Consider the following 18,683-nt stretch of genomic DNA (forward strand, 5'->3'; position numbering starts at 1 on the left):
TTGGACTCCTTGAACCAAACCTCACCAAACTTGGGGGGGTAGCATAAGGACAGTCTCCTGATGATATGCTGAAACTTTAGTGCTGATATGTCTAAAATGCACCCTCTGCATGTACCAATGTCCTGGTGCAAAACTTTTTTGGTCGTGGTGGAGTGGCTGACCATGGGGGGGGGCATCCAACTCAGGTTTTGCCCAGGGCTACAGTTTGCCTCGTTACGCCCCTGGCCTTTGCATAGCCGCTCTGAGCCCATGTGGGAGAGCAGCATACAAATTTAAATAATAAATAAATACACTTTGGCATTCCTTAGTGGTCTCCCATTCAACCCTTGGTGGCCTGCCGTCCAATTACTTGGCATTCCTTGATGGTTTCCCATCCAATTACTAACCTGGGCTATACATCATGGATCTATGAAAATTCTTTGGCTGCCTGAAAGATCATTCAGTGTGAAATGTTCATGCTGTGCCAGCTGGTCATTAGGGTTGGGCTCTGCTAGAAGCCTAGTGAACCAGTGCTTTAAATGAGCCATGGGATCTGATTTTCAGACCTGGACTGTTGGTCCATCCGAAAGACATTGGAACGGTTCTGCAAGTAGGGGTATATGCGACACACTGCAAACGCACCTTCATTTTGAACAATATGGGTTTAACAGTCACCCTGAGGTCTTCGTCTCTTTCGATTTGGCATCTCCAGTGATTTTGTTTTCATATTCAATGTTGTCCATAACATATGGGTTAATTTTATTAGGTCTATGTGACTTGCTAAGCCTTAGGAAACCTAGCCCAATCCCATCAGATATTGTAAGTTAAGTAGAGTTGACCCTAACTAATACTTGGATGATTAGGATCCAAGGAAGTCCAGGGTTGCTATGCAGAGCTTGGGGATGACAAACCACCTTTGTTCATCTCCGATCTTGACACCTCTAGAGTTGGGCTAATGACCCTTAAGGTTCCCATGTTTCCTTGAATTATTCATATGGGGCCATGGTGCATACTTGAATATTGGAGCCTTTAGGGAAGGGTGACAGACAGACAGACAGACAGACAGACAGACAGACAGACAGACAGACAGACAGACAGACAGACAGGCCCCTTCCGCACATGCAAAATAATGCGTTTTCAAACCACTTTCAGAACTGTTTGCAAGTAGATTTTGCCATTCCGCACAGCTTCAAAGAGCATTGAAAGCAGTTTGAAAGTGCATTATTCTGCATGTGTGGAATGAGCCATAGATGGATGGAAGGATGGAAGATAGATGGATGGAAGGATGCATGGAAGATTAGATGGATGGATGGATGGATGGATGGATGGATGGATGGATGGATGGATGGATGGATGGATGGATGGATGGATGGATGGATGGATGGATGGATGGATGGATGGATGGATGGATGGATGGATGGATGGATGGATGGATGGATGGATGGATGGATGGATGGATGGATGGATGGATGGATGGAAGATTAGATGGATAGATGGATAGATCAGGCTGCACTTCAGCAATGAATGTTTTATATCCAAAAGTGGTATCCTATTCACATTCCATGACCCCATAGGATTTTCACCTCTACATGGCTGCCAAAAGTTTATTATAACTTGAAGGGACTTATCTCAACCATGTGACTTGCTGAGCCATAGTGATGGCTGGAATAGTCTAGGTTACTACAACACAGACAGGTCAAATTGGTGAGTGCCCTGAGGAAGCTGAAGATGACTATTCCCCACGTCAGCTTATCCTTGGCTTGTTCAGTTGGGTGGGTTGGAAGGAAGATGTCCTTGGTATGTCAAATAAGCCTGTAGTTATTTAAGCAACACATTGGGAGAGAAGAATGAGGCCTGGCACTTAGCACAGTTTTGAGGTGTCAACTATTTGACAACAATGTTGCCCAGATGTTAAGCCAGAATGAAATTACCCAGAAATGCAGTTCCACTGTTTAGGTGGTCTGTTAGCAGCAGGGAGGGACGGCAGCACGACATAGCCTGATCTCATCTCAGGGTTGATATTTGGATGGGGGATTGCCAAGGAAGATTCCTCAGAAGATGGTGACCGCAAAGTACCTCTGCTTCTTACCTGCCTTCAAAACCCCTTGATGGAGTTGCCATAAGTCAGCTGAGACTTGATAGCACTTCACACACACACACACACACACACACACACACACACACACACACACACACCCACACACACACACACACACACACACACACACACACACACACACACACACACACACTCCAAACTGCATAAACTGTAGGTGATGAGCAATAGCAACTCATCAATCCAATTCACCACGTAAGTTCTGTGTCCCTTGATTTATTTCCAGATGTTGCTACAAGTGAGTTGTCAATTATGAAACAGTGAATGTACTTTGTGAGTGTGCCCTCATGTGGCAATAGGAAGTACTAGTAACACAGCAAGTCTGGCAAGACTTTAAAAACCTGTCCCACCATGAGCATTTCTTACATGGTTAGGGTAATGCCAATTGCCACAACGGTGTCAAGATTTGTTTTCCTTTTGACAAGATTGGACATAAAACAGGGGTGGCTGGGGAAATGTGGGAAGAAGCTGGTTGTAAATTTCCTGTGTTCAGGGGGTTGGACTAGATGACCACTGAGGTACCTTTCAGCTCTTTGTTTCTATGAAGCTTGCTGGAGATTCATGGGTAGCGCTCTCTCTTTCTTGTCCTGCCTCCCTTCCTTCTTCACTCCCTCCCCTCCCCCCTCTCTCATCCTTACCTAACTCAAAGGTTATTCTAAAAATAAAATAAGGCAAAGCTATCTTGAAGACCCCCAAGTCCAAACACAAATGCAGAAAAAAAAATATAGATAAATATTTGTGATGCAAAGGAAGCTTTAATGAAAAGGACAAGAGAACAAACATGAACTAGAATGTTTCCGAAGGATGAACGATCACAAATGAAGAGATCTACATCAGCTTGCATCTTTGTCGTTGTCATTTCAACATCCAGAAAGTTAACAGTGCTCTCTAAATACTTCAGCTTGTTTGATTCTTGCAGGGTTTATTTCATTTGTGACACGAAGGGCCTACACAATCAGCATTTAAACGCACAAGTCTGAATCTTTTGTCTATCCCACAGGTTAGGGAAAAGGAGCATGGATCTGTGTCCTCCCCTGATAGTCATACTTGTGAAGTTAGTAGATGTATAGGCTGGAATGCGACACTGGAAGAAATGAATGTGAGTTTTTTTTTCTTTCTCATGTTCTTACATGGAACAGAAAATGTGTGCTCACAATTCAAGTGTAGACATGCCGAGCGTAGGCATCTTGAACAATCAGATCACACTCAGCAGGCTCAAGTACGTTTCGGAAGTACGTTGCGACAAGGTCATGCTTTGAAATCAGTTTTCTCTCTCCAACAGGTGCTGGGGCTATTTCACTTGGGTTCACTTGGGTTCAGTAATGGTAGAATGAGGTACCAAAACTTGTGTAGCTTCTGCCAGGGGGGCAACCGTATGTCATTCCACCATATCCGCTGCCACCAAATCCACTATCGCCATACCCACAGTTCCCGTATCCACAGTTACCATAACCGCTGCCCCCGTATCCGCTGCCCCCGTATCCGCTGCCCCCGTATCCGCTGCCACCATAGATGCTTCCACCATATCCTGCTCCACTGTATCCTCCTCCAAATCCACTGCTACTGTATCTTCTGCCACCAGATAAGCTGCCACCAAATCCTCTGCCACCATATGTACTGCCATATCCTCGGCCACCAGAGGCAGATCCACTGAATCTTCTGCCGCCACGGCTCATTCCTCCACCAAATCCACCACCTCCCAAACTGCCTCCTGATCCACCACCCACAATAACACCGCCCCCTGGGCTACCACCACCAAAACCACCACCCATACTTCCTGCTGATGCGCCACTGCTGATTCGACCACCACCCATGCCAGGACTTAAGCTGCCACCTGATCCAGCTGATCCACGTCTATCAGTACTACCACCCATACCTCCTGCTGACATGCCACTGCTGATTCGACCACCCCCAGCACTACGACTTAAGCTGCCGCCTGATCCACCTGATCCAACTGATCCAGTTGATCCACGTCTACCAGAACTGCCACCTAGACCTCCTGCTGGTGTGCCAGTGCTGATTCGACCACCACTCGTGCCACCACCTAAGCTGCCACCTGATCCTCCTGAGCCACGTCGACCAGAACTACCACCCATACCTCCAGCTGATCCACCTCTGCTGCCAAGGCCACCACCAGTACCACCACCTAAGCTGCTACCTGATCCACGTCTACCAGAACTACCACCTAGACCTCCTGCTGATGTGCCACCACTAGTGCCACGACTTAAGCTGCCACCTGATCCTGCTGATCCACGCCGACCAGAACTACCACCCAGACCTCCTGTCGATCTACCTCTGCTACCACCAGTGCCCAAGCTACCACTACTCATACCACCCCCTAATCCACCACTCCTGCCACCAAAACCACCACTGCCAAGGCCACCCATACTTCCACCACTACCACCCAGCCCCCCCATGCCATAGCCTCCACCCATACCTCCTCCACCCATACTTCCACCAATGCTCAAACCCCCACTACCACCCATAGCATGGCCACCACCAAAACCACCTCCTCCCATGCTGCCATATCCACCACCAGATCCTGCACATGGGTTGAACTGTTCAATGTGAAGTGGTTGGTTGGGACAATAGAGAGCAGGTCCGGGGATGGTCAAGACAAATGGTGGCGGTTGAATTGCCACTGTGGATGCTGGACAGCTGGCATAACATTGGTTCCGCTCACCGCCGTATGACATTTTTTGTGGATTAGGAGATGATTCTGAAATTGAGATAAAGACAGTGTTTCACTTTTGGTTCAACAGGTTACCTGAATCTCATCTATGACAGTGTGGAGCCAATTCAGATTTTGTGCCCTGCACTGGTTCATGTAGAAGCTGGTGAATAGTATTTCCTGTGTCAAAGGGCTTTCAGGTGGCAGTAGCAGCTGCAGCTTCTAATATTTGTCACAGAAACATGTGAAGCCCACCCTCAGTCTAACTAGGGTTGCTGCAGATTTTGTGGGAAACATTTTGTTCAGTTGTCTGAAAGACAGGTGAGCCAATTACCTAATTTTCTCAATTCCTGAACAACTCAGACAGATCAGTAGGTTCCTTTCAGACTCCTTGTAGGGACTACTGAGAAGTTTGGACATGGATATTGTGGCGAAACGGGCTTGCCTATGGTTTGCAGGCCCTATTTCGCTCTCAGCCCTCTCCCAGAGTTATCACTTTTTCCCTGGAGAGGGCTGTCTCATTCCCAGGGTATGCTGCCACCACCTGGCCAGTTTTAGGACTGCCCACTGGGAAGGGTCAGAACCTCCCAGTTTCCTCTTCCACTAGCGCACAGGTGTCAAACTTGCGGCCCTCCAGATGTTATGGACTACAGTTCCCATCATCCCTTGCCAGCATGATGCTGGCAGGGGATGGTGGGAACTATAGTCCATAACATCTGGAGGGCCCCGAGTTTGACACCTATGCACTAGCATGTCCGAAACGGCGGGAGCATACGCACTACACGGAACGGTCCACTACTGGTAAAGATTAAGCGAAGTTAAGATTTAATAACAGTAGAACATTTAAGAGAACTTTTCTGGCACGGTACCCAAATACAGCAAGGAACGCACATAAAAGAAAGGCAAACCGTGAGCCCTCTGGCCCTGTCACTAACACCTACCCTGCTTACTAGTCGTTGCCCAGCAGGGTAGGTCCTTGGCTTAAGCAGGTATTGTCCATGAGGAAGCTCCCATCACTGGGCCTAGCCCACGGCCCGCAGGGAAGAGGCCGCTGCCTTCTCTCCCAGGCAGAGCCTCCCTCTTCTCAGAGCCCAGTAAGACAAGAAGAACCCACCCACGGGGTTCTGGCTGGTTTTTCTCTTCTTCCCGCCCTTTTTTGGCTCCCCCTGATGTTGTTACCAGGCTCCCTGCAACTTCTGCCCACCTGCTCTATGGTGCCTGGTTGGGGACAAAAGGGGAAGATAGGAAGGGCGGGGGAGGGGAAAGCTATCTCTCCACAGATATCAAAAATTCTCAGCAGATATCAGCTCAGCTTCTCTGTCTTATCTCCACTCCACCATCCCAGCTGATCTCTCAGTTTTAGCAGTGCAAACTGTTGCAAGAAGCTGGAAGGGATATGATGGGCTTCTTTCCCCCTCTGTCCCAAACTGCCAACTTGAGTTGCAGGGAAAAGGTGTACAGCGCTCTCATTTCCTGTAGCCCGAGCAGCTACAGGTGGCAGAGGAGAAGAAACAGAAAGCTTCCCTGCCCACCCAAGACATTATCTTGGACTGTAAAGAATTAGATCTCCTCTTGTCTGACAGCCCACTCCAGGGGGGTGAAAGAAGAAATGGTTTTGTTCGTTTCTTGCCCCAAAATTGAATGGGACTAACGCTTTTTTCCCCGGGGGGAGAGAGAGAGAAGCAAGCCCAGGAAATGAGTGGAGTCCTAATAATCAATGCTATGACAACGCTATGATGCCATTTCCTGAGGGAACCCATAAATGATGTCACGGTGTTGAAGTGAAACCGTAGGACTCACCCAGAACTCTCTGGATTCGGGCAAGAATTGATGTTACAATGCTGTTGCAATGCTAATTCCTCCCCTCCCCTCCCCCTCCACGACAGCTTGCTCTTGCTGTCCTCTGGAGCAGCAGTGGTAGATCAGGCACTATTTGGCAAGAGGGATCTGGTCAAATTCTCAGTCCAGGCCCTCGATTGGGAAGGAGGAATGTTTAAGACCCTTAATCTAGAGTCTAACCTGGAGAATTGGAGTCCACACTGTTCTACATGAGCACCGGACTCTTATCTGGTAAACTGGATTTGGTTCCTTGCTTCTCCACATGGTCGGCTGGGTGACCTTGGGCTAGTCACAGTTCTCTCATAACTCTCTCAGTCCCACCTACCTGATAAGGTGTAAACCGCTTTGAGACACTGCGGTTCAGAAACGTGTATGAATCCAAATTCTTCTTTTTCTTCGTCCTTTGGCTGTCAGCTTGAGCTGTAGGGGATAGGAGCAGATTGATCTTGTTTTGTTCAGCCCGAATTATGCACTCCAGGTGGAGAGAAAAGAATGATCAATTTTTTCTCCCTCACCCAAATCCTACAGTCCAAACAAACAATATACGGTGGAGAGAAAAAAAAGGGGGAAATCAGCTAGGATTTTGATCCCTCTGCTTCTTTAATTGCGGCATCTTAGTAAAATAGAGTATTATAGCTTACTTCGCTTGTGCCTAATTCCAACTCCAACTGTTACAGTCACTCAGAGGCTCCTTACTACTTAAAGCCTCATTCATGGCTTTCTGTGTAAACTCCCGCCCACACTCTAAATATGGGTATAGTTCAGTGGTGGGATCCAAAAATTTTAGTAACAGGTTCCCGTGGTGGTGGGATTCAAACAGTGGCGTAGCGCCAATGGGGATGGGCGGGGCACAACGGGGGAGTGGCCATGCATTCCGGGGGCGGGGCATTAATAATTTCTCTGTTACTGTAAAAAACTCTTACTGTAAAAGAAAAGTTCCTAATTTCCAGCTGGTATCTTTCTGTCCGTAATTTAAACTCATTATAGCAAGTCCTATCGTCTACTGCCAACAGAAACAACTACTTCTCCTCTAATTGACTGCCTGTCAAATACTTTCAAATACTTGATTTTGTTTCTAGAAATCAAAAGAAGGATACTTTCCTTGAACAAGGAACTTTACCATATTTCTAAAACATGTTCTTAAAACAGCCCAACAGGGAGAATTATCCCGTTTTCTACCTTCGCTAACCAGCCACGTAGGAAACAACAGGACTTTATGATTTTTGGACCTAATGGAATTTCTAATGGAAAAGCAGACCCAATTAGTAACCCCCTCTCGGCACACACAAATAATTAGTAACCCACTCTCAGGAACTGGCGAGAACCTGCTGGATCCCACCTCTGGTATAGTTACAATGAAGCCCAGGGTGCCTTGAGCACCCATAGCAGCTATAGTCTTATCTCATGGAACAAAACTGTGTCCATCTGAAAATTCTGCCCATCAATGCACCGAGAATTCCACATTCAATTAAAGGGACTGGATACCTCACTCCTTGCCCTGCAGTATGACTGGCAGACAACCTGGGATTGGTCCAGATGAGGGTGACCTAAATGGTCAGATTCCATGCCCTCTGAGTTGAGACATAATGTTTCCATATTAGACAATAAGTTGGTCGGCTTAGATAACGAACTCTTGGTGACCGCTGGTGACGGTCCTGGTAGAACACGCACCATGAGCCATCATCCGATTGACTCATCTGCACCAAACGCCGCTGAGGCCAGGACGCCCCGTTCTGCACGACCGCCTGTGGAGTCGCAGGGCAGGTTCCCTGTACCTCGCGATACTGATGGTCGAGAAAAGGTGGTGGTCGACGCGAAGGAGGGATGGCTTCTTCCAGCTGCCGTTTAATGGTAAAGCGCCAGAAGCCTGTTTTCCCAAAACCTTGCTCGCTGAGAAAACGCGCTTCACGCTTATGATGCTGCTAAGCAGTTTCCCCTTTACGTATTCTGGGGAGGCGCTATTCCTTTGTAAGCACTGTATTCGCCCAGCGCAAATTAGGGAGCTGGAAGTGTATAGTCTGGAGAAGAGAAGATTAAGGGGTGACCCGATAGCCATGTTTAAATATTTGAAAGGATGTCATGTTGAAGATGGAACAAACTTCTGTTGCTCCAGAGACTAGAACAAGGAGTAATGGGTTCAAGGTACAGGAAAAGGGATTTCACCTAAACACTAGGATGAACTTCCTGACAGTAAGGGCTGTCCAACAGTGGAACAGCCTGCCTGGAAGGGTGATAGAGCCTCCTTCTTTGGAGGTTTTTAAACAGAGGCTGGATAGCCATTTGCCAGGAGTGCTTTGACTGTGTCGTCTTGCATGGCAGAGGGTTAAACTTGATGGCCCTTGTGGTCTCTTCCAATTCTATGATTCTATGTCAAAATGATTTCTGTAAAAGGAACAAGCCAGCAGATATATACAAGTATATTTACATGGTACACTTGACCATGGCTGACCTGAATGGGCCAAGCTAGACTGAGCTCATCAGATTTCAAAAGTTAAATGGGGTCAGCCCTGGTTAGCTCTTAGATGGGAGACTGCCAACAAATACCAGGGGTGTTACCCAATGGCAAGCAATGGTAAACCACCTCTGTTCATCTCTATCCTCACAAACCCTAAGGGATCACCAGGAGATGGCTGCAACTTGATGGCATTTTTCCACGCACATACATGTCATAGTGTTTGGCATGCATCCAAGCCAAGACACTTAAGAGTAGGCTAATTGGCTTAAGGAAACCAAGTTATCTCTGAGTAAGTTTCTCTCCAAGTGGAAATTGGAGCAATAGAATCACGTATGTGGTCAAACTGCTGAGAATGTCAGAGTGTAAATGAAGGGAATTACTTTGGAGAACGATTCTCGCCTGCCCTGCTTTCCAGCATTTTAATCTACTGCATTGCAATGTTGTTTTCATTAGATTACCATTCATTCCGATTACGCAATGCACTTCTTCAAACTGCTTTCAATGCTCTTGAAGTTGCCGAAAATCACGCAAACAGTTCTGAAAGGTTTGAAAGATTATTTTATGCGGTGCGAAGGCCCTTTGTCACTTTTTAAATGAATCTTGCAGGACTCATCTGAAAAAAAAATTATCTTGGTTTCCTCCATGGTGAATTCCACACAGCATAAATTCCAAATAAATAACAGCCTAAATAACAATCATTTTGATGTTGCGCATCCACTTTGCATTTTGTGTCTCTCATTGGTGCGTGAAGAACACAAACGTCGCCAGCCAAAATGGATCTTTTTTCCTGCCTGATGCACAGAACTCTCCTCGGTTTCACAGTGGCGCCTGCCATTTTGTTTGCTGCAGCAGATTCTCCTCGGAGATTCCCCACAGAGGTTTCCTCTGCTTGCAGCTCGTCCATTTGCTATTTCACTCTAAAAAGCAGATGCACAAAGTTTGTTTTGTCTAGAGATCCTGTGCACGTGTTGTTGTTTTCCTTTTTTCCTTCTTTTTTGAGGGGGACGTCTGAGAAGCTACAGTGACACAATTAGAAAAGTTGAAATATGTGCATATTTGTGCCACCACGGTTTCTCAGAGATCCGTCTCAAAACAGCAACGAAAAGGGGAAAAAAGACACATGCACGGAGTTTCTAGGCAAAACAAACTTTATTCGTCTACTTGTTTCGTCGAAATAGCAAATACATTCGCTACGAGGAGAAGAAACCTCCATGGGACATCTTCATGGAGAATTTGCTCCAGCACACATGGCAGGTGCGAGTGGCAGAAATGAAAGAAAGATGTTTGGATGGGAGAAATAAAGAGTTCCCAGGCTGCTTGTGTTTGTTCAGTAGAAGGGACACATCTTCTACCCCAAGTGGGGAAAGGGGGGCAGGGAGATTGCTAGTTCATCAGTTTTTGAAAAACGTGAGTTGAGAGGAATATAATGGGCTGAATTTGTTTGTGGGAAGAGAGCTATGTATTGTTATTATTAGCAGGGCAAGGATGGAGCAAGGAAGAACTGTGTCTAGGGTGCGTGTTCGCCCTGCACCTCTAGCTCAGTCTATGAGTCAGCGAAAGACAAACGGAAGGCAGAGATGGGAGCGGGCAACTCTTAACAGAGAGCCAGTGAGTAATGGGAGTAATGAAAATAAAAGATTAATTGAGAAATGGACTGGTGCAAAAAAGATAGATGAATAGGCATAATTCTGATTTCAGTATATATGTATCTGTGTAACTTTAGCTTCAAAGAGCATTAGAAGCCTCAAAGAACTGTTGGAAGTTCATTGAACACACTGACATACTGAGGAAAACGCACGAAAAACGTCCTATGCGTGCGAGACGTTTTTATGTAGAACCTACAAAATTGGAATATGGACTATATGGAACTGAAGCTTTGTTTCTGAACAAAGAATTGAATGGACTTAGTGATTATTTATGCTTAGTTATAAGAGTTGGAAGACTTATGTTGTATCTTTAAGAACTTTGTCAGAGAAATAAGGGAATGTAAATACAAATAGAAGAGTTAAGTTGTTTAATTATATGTAGAGAGCCATGTATTATTATTAGCAGGACACAGCCAGAGTGCAACGTGGATACTGTCGAAGTTTATTTATGCACTGCACTCTGCTGTCGTTAACATGCCCCTGCCATGCCCCCACACTGGCGTGAGCCCAGTGCATTGCATCCCCCCGGCCCCCTGGGCGCTACGCCACTGTAGCAGGGTCATTGAAAAAGAACATGAGAAGGTCACTAAACCCCACAATTTGAAAATTAAGAGTCTGTGACTAGGGCACAAACCAGATGAGGTCATCCCGATGGTAATCGGCACTGTGACTGCCGTTCCGAAAACACTAGGGCGCCACTTGAAACCTCTTCAAATCAACCAAATCAACACCTGTCAGATTCAGAAGGCTCCCAAGCTGGGATCCGCACGAATGCTACACTGATACATTACAACATCCTCGGCCTCTGGGTGGGGCTCGAATTGTAATGAAAGGCCAACAACCAGCTAAAGAACTGGAAGCTGTGATATTAAACAAATTTTAAAAATAATAATAGGGGAAACAGAAACATCTGGGGGAAATCCAGGAGAATAGGTGGCTTCAAACACAATCTCAAGCATGATTATTCCGCCAAACCGCTGCACAATAGTTATCCTGTCGTGGGCATAAACATCATTAGCTAATTTCATAGGTTTTCCGCCTTTCTGAGTAAGGTGTTTCGCTGCAGCATCACACAATGTTGTAACATGCCCTCAGGGAGGCTGGATATACATCTGAATGTGTCAACAGTAGATATTTTAATTAAATCGTTAAAGCAAAGTCCTGAACAACCGAGCTGTACAGCTGCAGGAGTTCAAATGTTTCGAAGCCAGCTAGAGTTTTGAAAGTCCTACTTTAACTAGGGTCGATTCCGCACTTGGGTTATCGACCTAAGTTCGAGCTGCGTTCGACCTAAGTTCAAAGCATCAACCACCACTGGGATCATTACGCCATGGTTTTGTACCAGCTTCGCCTCGCGTAACGGTCGTAAATTTCCGACTCCAGTTGGGAACTACTACTTTTTTCAGGGAACCACTGTTAACTCAGCTCGATTCCAGTAAAGTGCGGAATCTCTGGTGCCAGGAGTCCCCCATTCAGCCAATCACAGCTGAGTGTTTCAGACATGCGTACAGCTGGCCAATCAAAAAATGCCACCTTCGCCCCTCCATTCCTGTGGCAGTTTTTTTTATAACGTGTGTGGGGATAGACGGAACATGGCCGTAGAACATTAGCCAATCGGAATGGAGCGGCAAAGAGGCACAGGATGATTCTGCCCTCCGAGCTGGGATCAAGCTGGTTGCAGTGGGGAACAACAATGGCTTCGACCTAGGTCAGTACCCTTCTCAGGGAACTGGGTCGAACCTATTGTACTCGTGTGCGGAATCACCCTAGGAATGCCAAGCTCTAGGTGGGATCTGGCAATCCGCTAGAATTACATCTCATTTCCAGACTACAGTGTTCCATTCTCCTGGAGGTAAAGGATGCTTTGGAAGATGGACTCCACATCATTGTACCCCACTGAGGTCCTTGTCCTCCTCAGGTTCCAAATCTGCAGGCATTTCCCAACCTGGATCTACCAACCCTCCTTCTCATCCCACATTGGTTGTCAGGGGGTCCTGACAACCCTAAGAGCCAGCGTGGTGTAGTGGTTAAGAGCAGGTAGATTTTAATCTGGAGAACTGGGTTTGATTCCCCACTCCTCCACCTGAGTGGCAGAGGCTTATCTGGTGAACCAGATATGTTTCCACACTCCTACATTCCTGCTACCTTGGAACTCTCTCAGTCCCACCTACCTCACAAAAGGTGTTGTGAGGAGAGGAAGGGAAAGGAGCTTGTAAGCCGCCTTGAGTCTCCTTACAGGAGAGAAAGGCGGGGTATAAATCCAAACTCTTCTTCTTCTTCTAACTCTATCCCAAGGGGTTTTAACAGTCAGAATTAGTTCTCACTGAAGTGAAACATTCAAGACTGCCAAGCCCCTTGTTGGGGAAAGGGTTCCATTTCCCCAAGATGCTATCGCCTGATGCCACTCCAAGTGCAGGTGTGAGACAACTTTTTAAAGTGATTTATCTGTACCTGAATGTGGGGGAAAGGGGTAGGTTTAGGAAACACCATAAAATTATGGTTACCTACAGTTCCTAGAGTTTCCCTTTGCTACTGAAGAGTTGCACTCAACGGCAGCATGGAACTTTGCTCTCTCCCAGCTCCTCAAGAAAAGCCGTTGAGGAATGACATAGTCATTCTGCAACTGGAAGGGGAGAGGACTGGTGTAAATCAACAGTGAATCCATTTTCCTTGTTCAGTGGCTATCCTTCATCAAAACACTCAACCATTCCTCATAAAAATGCTCCATATCTGACAAATATGTTTCCATTTTGATCCAGTTGGCCAGCATTACTAGAATGGTTGTCCAAAGGAATAATAAAGGCACTCCGTATTTAGAATGCTGATGTACATGCAACCATAGTTCATTAGAGACGCGTGAACATATCTCTTTTGACTGCAAGAAATACAATCATATCAGGAGGAACCTTTTAAGCCCTGATTTGTTTCCCAGGAAGGGGTAGGAAAAATATTATGATGCTAATGTTCTCTGGAAGAAATTTTGAGATCACTGTTCAAGTAGCAAAATTTGCCTGGATTGTAAGTCAAAAAGAATGTAATAGCTAACTGATAATGAATTTAGAGTATTAGTCATTTGCAATTAGCATTGCTCTCAACTACTTAATTTTATTTTAAAAGTTTAAACTGATAAATATAGATTTTGATCAACAAAAATGGGTATTAGATTGATCTGTCTGTATAATTAGGATTATGTTTAGATAACTGAGTATAAATTTAATTTAGTATAGCTGGTTGAAAGGTTTTTTTATGAATTTAAAATTTAAACTGTATTTTTGTAGTTCTTCAATTAATATCTATAAATGTAAATTCCTTTGATATCAGTGTGGTCAATGGCTGTCAATAAATATATGTTTTTCTCTTGTGGTTGTTATTTTATCTATAGAATAGTTATTTATTTAGTAGATTTCTATCCCGCCCTTCAAATACATCACAGGGCTGATTACAAAATCTAAAAGTGCATCCAAGGTTACAATAATAATATAACAATAATAAACCCATCATCATAACAGATAACATCTCCTAAAAAAAACATACCTAAAAGCAATTAACCAATAGAGTTAATCAATCTGAATAGAGTTTGGCAGCCTCGACAATGAGGCCTGTTGTACCTGTCACAGTAGATGACTCAACAAATTGAGCATCACCTCTATGAAGGCCCTGCTTCACAGCCTAGTAGGTTTTTTCCCTAGGGTTATCAACTCTGGTTTGGGAAATTCCAGGAGATTTGGTTCATAGGTCTACAGATGGTAGAACTTGATGTAAGAGGAAAGGTTGGTTCCTAAAACTACTCTTCAGGGCTATGCCTCTCCTTGTTGATTGTCCTGTCCCAGAGGAGATGCCAGTCTCAAAATAGGGCCTGCAATTGAAATTGATAATTGAGCAGGGGATAACATGGCCCCTTCCAACTCTGAGATCATATGATCTCAACAAGATGGGCCTCAGTTTCCCTGAAGGAAATGGACGCTTCAAAAGGTTGTTATCATTATTTGTATTTGTATTTATTCCCTGCCTGTTACAATAGCATCCCATTCCCACTGAGTTCCCTTCCTCTCCCTAACTCTAGTGGGGAATGTTAGGTAGAACAGTCAGGCTGTGATTTGGGCCTTAACCATGGCAGTGCTCAATCTGTAGAATAAATCACATCTCAGATAAATGCCAACCCTTTCCCTGTATCCAATAATGTCACGAACAACTAGTAAATACGAGGGGATTATTCCTAAAAATGTTGAAGAAGGTTTTTGCATCTCCCACTTCAATCCTGTGATTGAGGCCCCTTCCACACACGCAAAATAATGTGTTTTCAAACCACTTTCACAACTGTTTGAAAGTGGATTTTGCCATTCCACACAGCTTCAAAGAGCACTGAAAGCAGTTTGAAAGTGCATTATTCTGCATGTGCGGAATGAGCCTCAGAGTGGTAAACTGCAGTACTCCAGTCAAAGTCCTTTTCACAACCTGAGTTCGAGGCCAATGGAAGCTGATTTTAGGTAGCCGGCCCAAGGTCGATTCATCCTTCCATACTTCCGAGGTCAGTAAAATGTGTCCCCAACTGGGGACAAACTGTAGACGACTGGAGAAGGCAATGGCGAGCCACTCCATCAACATAATCTGCCTGGTCAGTCTGAGATATTATGTCACCCCATGGGTCAGTATTGACCTGGTGCTGGCACAGAGGACTACCACGATCTTTAGCTTCATTGTCCTAAATGATTTAAACTTTCTTTATCCCTCAGATAGCTGTCTCCTTCTCTCTATTTGCTCAAAATTCCTCTCCTGATATCTACATGATGCTGCCTCTCTCATTTCCTTCATCGACAAAACCCACTTCTTCAAGCACCTAATCCCTACCCAAACAAACCCTAAGCTAAAAAATGGGGAACTGGAACAATCTTTCTCCTATCTACTTCAAATCCCTCCTCCTTATTGTCACCATTCTGGTCTCCAGTCTGAAATGGTACGCTCCTCTGGATAGGACCTCAGTTCCTCTACAAAGCCATGTCTGTGATGACATACCCCACAAGGAATGGATACCAAACACCATCACCATCAGTTGAAAGAACCCCCTCCCCACATTTTCAGTAGTGAAAAGCATCTGCTCCAACTTACCAGGTTTTCTGAGCAGCTCAAGAGTCAAGAGAGGTGTTGAGACATTGAGCTGGTAGGTCTTTATACAGTGCTGGTTGTGATCAGGTGGGTATGACACACTATTGGAACTGATGTAACCCATTGATACCACAAAGGGATTAGTAATTAAGAGATCACTCCCCCCTGTTCTCCCATATCTAATTATCAAGGTGATAGAAGTCAGTCATGTCCCTCCTTGATGGTGTTTACTACCATATTCCAACAACCTCAGCATAATCAAGGGCTCCGCCTCAAAGAAAAAGATTGCTAAAGGGAGGTTATGAACTTCTGGCCTTAATTCCATAAGTATGGGGTGCTCACGATAAGCAGGTCTGTGTAAACAGTTGGTGGAAAGCATCAAACATGGAATGCCAATCAAGATAATCCATGAGTTTCTCTACTTCCTGATCCCTGTCCCCAGAAGACATACTCTCTTTTTCTGGTTTTCAGAGAGGCCCAGAGGTGGAATCCAGCAGGTTCTCACCAGTTCCTGAGAGTGGGTTACTAATTATTTGTGTGTGCTGAGAGGGGGTTACTAATTGGGTCTGATTTTCCATTAGAAATTCCATTAGGTCCAAAAATCATAAAGTCCTGTTGTTTCCTAAGTGGCTGGTTAGCGAAGGTAGAAAACAGGATAATTCTCCCTGTTGGGCTGTTTTAAAAACATGTTTTAGAAAGATGGTCAAGTTCCTTGTTTAAGAAAAGTATCTTTCTTTTGATTTCTAGAAACAAAATCAAGTATTTGAAAGTATTTGACAGGCAGTCAATTAGAGGAGAAGTGGTTGTTTCTGTTGGCAGTAGACGATAGGACTTGCTCTAATGAGTTTAAATTATGGACAGAAAGATACCAGCTGGAAATTAGGAACTTTTTTTTACAGTAAGAGTTTTTTACAGTATCAGAGAAAATATTAATGCCCCGCCCCGGAATGCCTGCCCACGCCCCCGTCGTGCCCCCCCAGCCCCATTGGCACTATGCCACTGTTTGAATCCCACCACCATGGGAACCTGTTACTAAAATTTTTGGATCCCACCACTGGAGAGGCCTACCATGAGCTATCACTGCAAAGGCTCAACTCCTTTGCTAGGATAATATGCTGAGGAACAGTACAACAGTGAGGCAAAATGCAGAATGTAATCGAATGTACCATGTTGGCAACAAATGCAGCAGGCCATGATGGAACTAGGGATGGCAGCCTGGGGATCCCCTTGAATTAAAGCTCTTTTCCAGATTATAGAGATCAGTCCCCTGGGAGAAAATGGACACTTTGAAGACATGACTCAATGGCATTGTACCCACTGAGGTTCCAGTCATAAGAACATAAGAACATAAGAACAAGCCAGCTGGATCAGACCAGAGTCCATCTAGTCCAGCTCTCTGCTACTTGCAGTGGCCCACCAGGTGCCTTTGGGAGCTCACATGCAGGATGTGAAAGCAAGGGCCTTCTGCTGCTGCTGCTCCTGAGCACCTGGTCTGCTAAAGGCATTTGCAATCTGAGATCAAGGAGGATCAAGATTGGTAGCCATAGATCGACTTCTCCACCAGTCCTCCCAGGCTCCATTCCCAAAATCTCCAGGAGTTTCCCAACTTGGATCTTCCCCCATCCCACCATCAGTAGCCAACTTTAGAGAGGGTCATCAATGTTGGGTTCAGAAATACCTGGAGATTTTGAGTTGAAAATGCCCTCGCTGCCGCTCCAAACAGTGACAGGGAAGAGGAAATCGAGGGGCTTGGCAGCCCTAGCAAACAAACTCCTTGTGGCACGGGGTGATCAGCTCTGTCAAAGCTCTGCTCACCACCTGAGTTCGATCCCAACAGAAGTCAGGTTCAGGTAGCCCACTCAAGATTGACTTAGTCTTCATTCCTTCTAAGGATTCTAAAAGCGGCGCCTGGCTTCCTAGGGGTAAAGTGTAGATTACTAAAGAAAGTAAGGACAAATCACCCTGTAAACAAAATCTGCCCAGTAAATGGTATGGTGCAATGTCACTCCATGAATCAGTAATGAACCAGTGCTTACAAGGGGACTTCACCTTCATTAAAGAGAACTTCATTAAACTTAATTATCCTCAGCGATCCAAGGTTTCTTGATCTCTCAGATAGCTGCAACCCCTCAGCTTTTACCTTGTGTAGATCTGTTGTGGTCATGTAACCCCCATGCTCAGAATGGGTTGACCTAGAAAGGGGTGGAGACTCAAAGCAGCAGGAGGCTGCAGAGCGCATGTAGTTTGGAGGAGACGAGAGGCTACCAGACTCGGACCTTGATTTGTATAAGCCCTTAACACCTTGTTAAGGTAACTGCAATGTTGTTGGGAACTAGTGGGAAGGTAGTTGTTTGTTTTTGCTATGTTGTAAATGTTGGAGTTTATTGTTTCAGGGGTTTTTTTGTGTTTGTAATGGGTGAGAGTTCTCCTGGAAACCTTCATCACGTTGAATCCTGTTCATCAAGCCCTTGGAGTCTTCAGGAGCCAACCCACTTGCAAAGAAGAATGGGACTTGGCAGTATCAGTAGACTGTAAATATAAGGACTTGAAAATGCAACCTGAACAGGACCTTGAAGTGTGATGTTAAATGTTGATGTTATGTGTTAAGAAAGTAAACCATTTTGTTTTTAAAATTTGTTGTTGCAAACTCATTCCAAGTTCTGCCCCACAGAACCCACAGATAGAGGTTACAGTCACCCAGAGAAATATTTTGTATGGTTTTGCTTGCTGCATTTAACAACAAGAAGTTTGAAAGGTGCAGGAAATGGCAGCCAACATGATCAAGGGTTTGAAGTTATTTCCCAACTAGGAATGCCTATGGAATTCAGGGATTCTTATTTTAGAGAAAGGACAACAAAGGATGAGCAACTGGAA

At 45.2% G+C, this 18,683-nt stretch overlaps 1 protein-coding gene across 1 annotated transcript; it reads right to left on the minus strand.

The window, feature by feature from the left end:
- Positions 1-2,830: 2,830 nt before the first annotated feature.
- Positions 2,831-15,894, minus strand: LOC125438671 (glycine-rich cell wall structural protein-like). The gene is made up of 3 exons (XM_048507121.1): positions 15,813-15,894; positions 6,931-7,025; positions 2,831-4,814 (listed from the first exon to the last, which is right to left on the minus strand). The coding sequence occupies exon 3, from the start codon at positions 4,789-4,791 to the stop codon at positions 3,412-3,414; it is 1,380 nt and encodes a 459-aa protein (XP_048363078.1). The 5' UTR covers positions 4,792-4,814; positions 6,931-7,025; positions 15,813-15,894; the 3' UTR covers positions 2,831-3,411.
- Positions 15,895-18,683: the final 2,789 nt, after the last annotated feature.

Source organism: Sphaerodactylus townsendi, linkage group LG01, assembly GCF_021028975.2.
Source record: "Sphaerodactylus townsendi isolate TG3544 linkage group LG01, MPM_Stown_v2.3, whole genome shotgun sequence".
Classification (NCBI taxonomy): Eukaryota; Metazoa; Chordata; class Lepidosauria; order Squamata; family Sphaerodactylidae; genus Sphaerodactylus; species Sphaerodactylus townsendi.

Excerpts from the sequence above, each read along its gene's own strand:
- LOC125438671 (XM_048507121.1), bottom strand. The coding sequence starts at position 4,791 with ATGTCATACGGCGGTGAGCGGAACCAATGTTATGCCAGCTGTCCAGCA.